The sequence below is a fragment of the Myxine glutinosa genome, chromosome 6 (assembly GCF_964187855.1).
Source record: "Myxine glutinosa chromosome 6, kmMyxGlut1.1, whole genome shotgun sequence".
Lineage (NCBI taxonomy): Eukaryota > Metazoa > Chordata > Myxini > Myxiniformes > Myxinidae > Myxine > Myxine glutinosa.
Window position 1 is genome coordinate 111797804 of NC_136266.1, and position 6548 is coordinate 111804351.

The 6548-nt window shown below is 49.5% G+C and overlaps 1 protein-coding gene across 1 annotated transcript; it reads left to right on the forward strand.

Moving 5' to 3' along the window:
- Positions 1–2287: 2287 nt before the first annotated feature.
- LOC137430194 (rho-related GTP-binding protein RhoB-like) lies at positions 2288–4472 on the forward strand. Its single transcript, XM_068120859.2, has one exon. It carries the CDS (start codon positions 2659–2661, stop codon positions 3250–3252), a length of 594 nt encoding a protein of 197 aa, XP_067976960.2. The 5' UTR covers positions 2288–2658; the 3' UTR covers positions 3253–4472.
- The last annotated feature ends 2076 nt before the right edge of the window (positions 4473–6548 follow it).

The following is a 6548-nucleotide window of genomic DNA, read 5'->3' on the forward strand; positions in this document are numbered from 1 at the left end:
CACCGCCTGGGGCATGAACCTGAGGTGAAATCCCAAAAAATATCGTTACATATTTCATGCGTCCCCCATTGTTGATTGCATATACAAAGTTTCATTTACAAATGTGCCCGTAATTGCATTTTTCTGTATTTGACCTATTGATTCCACTCCAGGGGGCGGGGCCAAAAATGACTGCTCGTGCACCTTTGTGCCATGTGGTGATCATAACTACAATGGTGGTGAATTTCTGTCAAATGCTTGTGGGGGGAGGCAGGGTTAGCGATTAGCTCAGAATACATAGAACTGTATAGAGTAGTGTGGTCCATGTGCGAGTAGGTAGCCAACCTTGATGTAATAAGTAGGGACACGTTACCTTGAGGATTGGCTTGTTTGAATGTGTACCATACGGAGGGTGGTGCATTGTGGTAAATAGAGAGGGCTCAAATTAATGAAATGTGTGTCAAGCCTCCTGTAACCATCTACCAGGTGGCATGGCATCGGGTGGCAATAGGACAGTTCTGTTGAGTTGGAATGGCGAGGCAGATCATGGGGCTTCTGTCAAGCAAAGGAGAGAGAGGAGAGAGAGGGGGGGGGGGGGGCTGAAGCGATGAATGCCTCGAAGCGGCCGAGTGTTGCCCTGGCAGACTGGGGAAGAGCTGTCGAGGGTGGGCAGGGATTGTGGGAGTTCAGAGAAGAACGGAAGCAGCCTGTATCGGGCGGGTTCGGTGCACAGGGAGTTCCCCAGAATGAAATCCCGAGAATGTCAACATTGCCCCCAGACAGTGGCATTCCAGCCCCCAAATGAAATCCTGAGAATGTCAACATTGTCCCCAGAACGCGGAACTCCGGCCCCCAAATGGAATCCCGAGAATGTCAACATTGCCCCCAGAAGGTGGCACTCTGGCCCCCAAATGTAATCCTGAAAATGTCAACATTGCCCCCAGAAGGTGGCACTCTAGCCCCAAAATGAAATTCTGAGAATGTCAACATTGCCCCCAGAACGCGGAATTCCGGCCCCCAAATGGAATCCCGAGAATGTCAACATTGCCCCCAGGGGGCGGCACTCTCGTCCCCCAAATGTAATCCTGAAAATGTCAACATTGCCCCCACAACATGGAACTCCAGCCCCCAAATGAAATCCCAAGAATGTCAACATTGCCCCCAGAAGGTGGCACTCTAGCCCCCAAATGAAATCCTGAGAATGTCAACATTACCCCCAGAAGGTGGCCCCCAGAACATTGCCCCCAGAAGGTGGCACTCCTGCCCCCAAATGAAATCCTGAGAATGTCAACATTAGCCCCAGAAGGTGGCCCCCAGAACATTGCCCCCAGAAGGTGGCACTCCTGCCCCCAAATGAAATCCCAAGAATGTCAACATTGTCCCCAGAAGGTGGCACTCTAGCCCCCAAATGAAATCCTGAGAATGTCAACATTACCCCCAGAAGGTGGCCCCCAGAACATTGCCCCCAGAAGGTGGCACTCCTGCCCCCAAATGAAATCCTGAGAATGTCAACATTAGCCCCAGAAGGTGGCCCCCAGAACATTGCCCCCACAAGGTGGCACCCCGGCTCCCAAATGAAATCCTGAGAATGCCAGCATTGCACCCCAGAAGGTGGCACTCCAGTCTCCAAATGAAATCCTGAGAATGTTAACATTGCCCAAAGAAGGTGGCATTCCGGCCCCCAAATGAAATCCCCAGAATGTTAACATTGCCCCCAGAAAGTGGCACTCCGGCCCCCAAATGGAATTCCGAGAATGCCCACATTGCCCCCAGAACACTTTATGTTAATGTCAATATAAACGAAGTTCGAGAAAAATAATCTGTGTTAATGAGTCATCAAAGCTGGAGTTCTGGGTAAGTGGGCAGACAGCCAAGGAGGGAAACAAGACACTCAGTAGAGCACACACCTCCACCAGGTATAAACAGTTGCCGTTGTGTGTGTTCTTGACAGTGCGGATCTGTATGGCACCTGTACCTGAATCGAATAGAGTTGGTCTTAAAACTATCCACCTCATCCACCAAGTTTCGTTGGATTGCTTGGCTAAGTGCTTAAAATCAAGCAAGCCGCTTGACGAGCGGCTTGGTAACGGAACGCGGGATTATCCCGTTTTCGTTAACTAAATACAAACACAACAACCTGTGACTTCACAAAATATTTAAACTTTACATCTGATTTCGTTATAAACAAATTCTAACTGATTACGTCGAATGTTCGTCGGACTTCGTATGAATGACGCGATTCACGTGAAACGCTTACGTTGAAATCTGGCCCCGCCCCCATGTAGGTCACGTGGCGCACCTTCATCGCTCGAAAGTGAAATAAGTTCACGTCATATTTACAAGAATTCCCATCTTCAGCCGAAAAGCTTATACCGTGCGATTTAAAGAACACGCTTCGTCGGGCGTGTGAAGTCCCTCCCGTACGTGTGACGTCATCACGTACCGGCAGGCCATTGGCCGGTTATTTTTAGCAAGCGAGGAGCCGCCTTGAAAAGTAAGCGACATTGCGTGGAGTTCAGTCTTCAGACAAAGCGGGTTTATCCGATATACGAGAAGCTCGGACAAGGCGGGTTTATCCGATATCCGAGAAGCTCGGACGACTTTGTTTTCGGCCTCAGGTCGAGAGGGTGTTCACGCCTGGACCCCAACAGCGCCGCCATCCTGGCCGGGACTAGAGAGATGAGCGCGGTGCGGAAGAAGAAGTTGGTGGTCGTGGGAGACGGCGCGTGCGGTAAAACGTGCCTCCTGATCCTGTTCAGCAAGGACGAGTTCCCGGAGGTGTACGTCCCCACCGTGTTCGAGACGTACGTTGCGGACATCGAGGTGGACGGCAGACAGGTGGAGTTGGCCCTGTGGGACACCGCGGGCCAGGAGGATTACGACCGTCTGCGTCCTTTGTCCTACCCGGACACCGACGTCATCCTCGTGTGCTTCTCCATCGACAGCCCGGACTCGCTGGAGAACGTGGCCGACAAGTGGGTGCCCGAGGTGCGCCATTTTTGTCCCAACGTTCCCGTCGTGCTCGTGGCTAACAAGAAGGACGTGCGGCACGACGAGTCCGTACGGGCCGAGCTGGCCCGCACGAAACGCGAGCCCGTGCGTGCCGAGGAGGGCCGTGCCATGGCCGATCGGATCGATGCGTTCGATTACGTGGAGTGCTCGGCGCGGACCAAGGAGGGAGTGCGGGAGGTCTTCGAGGCGGCGACCCGGGCTTCGCTGCGGAAACGTCCCAGCAGATTTCACAAGTCGTGCTTCAAATGCCTCCTCCTGTGACGTCGCCCTGCACACCACCGGCTTCGTCCTTGCTCTGGTCATCGGTTGCTCGACGCTCGGCTTGATCCTTGTTCTGCTCATCGGTTGTTCGACGCTCGGCTTGATCCTTGCTCTGCTCATCGGTTGCTCGACGCTCGGCTTGATCCTTGCTCTGGCAATCCGGTGCTCGACGCTCGGCTTGATCCTTGCACTGCTCATCGGTTGCTCGACGCTCGGCTTGATCCTTGCACTGCTCATCTGGTGCTCGACGCTCGGCTTGATCCTTGCACTGCTCATCGGTTGCTCGACGCTCGGCTTGATCCTTGCACTGCTCATCGGTTGCTCGACGCTCGGCTTGATCCTTGCACTGCTCATCGGTTGCTCGACGCTCGGCTTGATCCTTGCACTGCTCATCTGGTGCTCGACGCTCGGCTTGATCCTTGCACTGCTCATCGGTTGCTCGACGCTCGGCTTGATCCTTGCACTGCTCATCTGGTGCTCGACGCTCGGCTTGATCCTTGCTCTGGCAATCCGGTGCTCGACGATCGGTTTGATCCTTGCTCTGGCAATCCGGTGCTCGACGATCGGCTTGATCCTTGCTCTACCCATCGGGTGCTCGACGCTCGGCTTGATCCGTGCTCTGCTCGATCCGTGCTCTGCTCGTCCATGGGTCGGGCGGGATGCTCCCTGGGCGTTTGTGACGTTTACTCCTCTTGTTCCTCATTATTTTCTTCTTTTTCACTTTGATGTCGACATAAAGGGGGTTTGGTGGGTTATAAAGGGGAGGTGAGGGGTCAACTATGACGCGTGAGGATGTTTGTGATTAGCTCTTTGGAAGGGGATTCCCCACTAAACTCGTTCGTGCCTTTGAAACAGTTTAAAAACTTAAGGACCCGTTTATTCCATCAAAGGAGCGATTGTGGGCCACATGTGTTGCCATGACGCCCACGTGCTGTCCACTAAGTTCGGAAGTCACGTGGTCGGTGTCTAAACTACGTCACGGGTGTACTAATAAAACAAGCTGGTTATTATAAGTGACACATTGAGGTACTTTACACGGCCAGCAATCTGTACAGTTTGACCACTACCGTTGGCCTTACGGATAATCTTGATGTAGATTTATTAAATATTTCAACAGCGGTTTAATGATAGTGCGATTGGTTGTTTACAATGTTCTGTGCACGCCAGATGATGATGATTGATTGTCGAGTTTGTATATTTTAAATAAATTATGTGCTGTACTTCAAGTCGTGATGGGTTTTGTTTTAACAGGAGAAGGTCAGTTGGCCCGTCGTGCCTGTGGCATATCCACCGCCACGAACGTCGCACCCTCCACGCCAGAAACCACGCCCACACCCACACTCTTCTGTGTCACTGCTCCAAGTCTGTCCCAACAAACCACAAACCCCTTTGAGGGACTTTCACACATTGGTTCAAAAATTCTAAAAGGTGGGAACATTGCGCTGCCTGACGTCTGTCTGTACCAGAATCGACGTCATCAAATGGAAGCTGAGAGGGGTGGAATACGTCATAATGGAGTTGGGATTTGTTGTACAGTTTGTGTCTGCATTTTTAAAATTCATTTTCTCATCAACCGAGTTGTTAGACACGAAATCTGCACCTCTACCGACTGAATGCGTCTACTCTTGTAGAATTTTTTAGTGGTAATTATGACGTCATAAGTCGCATGGTACAGGCGCTATCGTGGAAAAAGCGAAAAACTTTTGGACCTCTATCTCCGACACCGCTCCATTGAAAAAATTGAAACGTGGCTCACTGTAAAGAACTCCGCATGCGAAATGTGTTGCTTGACGACGTCATTGGTGACTTCATTATGACGTCATAATTGGACAAATACAACGCTTAGTCCAATCAGTTTGGAATTTATTGAGCGTGATCTACGCAATAATTACATTGGAGAATGTAAATTTATGACGTCATCGGTCACGTGGTCTGGCAGCCATATTGGATGAAAGGAAAAAAAAACCCTTTAAAAACAAGAGATGATTCGCACCAACTTGACTGCGTGGGATATGTTTTCTCTGAATAACTTCTATTTTGTTTATTTGATCAACCGTTTGTCGCACGTCATGAGCGTATTTAAGATGAGACGTGACGTGACGGATAGACAGAGGACGGGCAGACAAATGGGTTTAAGTTCAAGGTTTGGATCGTGACATCTTTGCCCCTCTTGCTGGGCCGTCCATTTTGATGCATCATCACAGGGGACAGTAATCAGTTTGGAGTTAAAAATATGTCACATTTCAATCTGTTAAAACTGTTTAGAGTTCATTAATAGTTTGTAATTACCTTAAATTAGTGCCTTTTTTAAACTTCGTTGGTGATCCGAGGGCGTGGTTCAACCTACCCCATTGCAAGGTTCAAGGTACGGCGGGGCACGTTGAACCACCTCAGATGTTTTTTTAACATCAATTTGCCCGTGATGGAAAATGCCGACTAATGTTGCCTCTGGGAGAATTTAGATTAAAGTCAAAACATATTTTTGGCCACAATGGAAGTTTGATTTCTTTGGCATTTCAGATGTAGAGCCAAATGTTGAAATATCTGTTCAAAGTGCCCCAATCATAGGCGTTGTTTGACTTCTCTTTTGGGGGGGGGGGGGGGGGGGAGGGTGGGGGGAGGGGAGGGAGCAGGGGCTTAATATTGATAATGGGTCTGACGTCCAAAATAACCGTTTGTTAGTGTAGTTGCAGTGTACGTGAAATCACCAATGCAGTTTGTTACATTATTTAATCACCCTTGTCACCCTCGCCAGAGGAGAGGGTATTGCATTCGAGTCCGTTTGTTTGTCCGCACAGAATAAATAGGATTTTCTCTGCAACCGTTGGTCCGATTGACAGGAAATTTTCACCATAGGTGCATCTCCACCTGTAGAATTTTAAAATGATCATTATGACGTCATAGGTCACGTACGTCGTATGGGCGCCATCTTGGAAAAACCGAAAATATTTGCACCTCTGTATCTCCGAAAGCGCTGCATAGACAAAATTGAGACATGGCTCTTTGTAAAGAACTCAGGTGGAATAACGTGGTAATGATGTCATAGGTGCCTCCATTATGACGTCATAATTCCACAAGTACAAAACTTCATCCGATCTAGATCAAATTTCTAAAGCATTATCGAGGGATAAGTTGGTGGAGAAAAAAAGATGACGTCATCGGTCACGTGGTTCGGCCGCCATATTTGTTTTAACAAAAGCCTTGAAAACCACTGAAAACATCCTGGCTTGGGTCTGCAATCTCTGATTGCTCTTTCTTGTTTTTTGTTTTAGCCTAATTTTTAGCCCGTCCCCTGT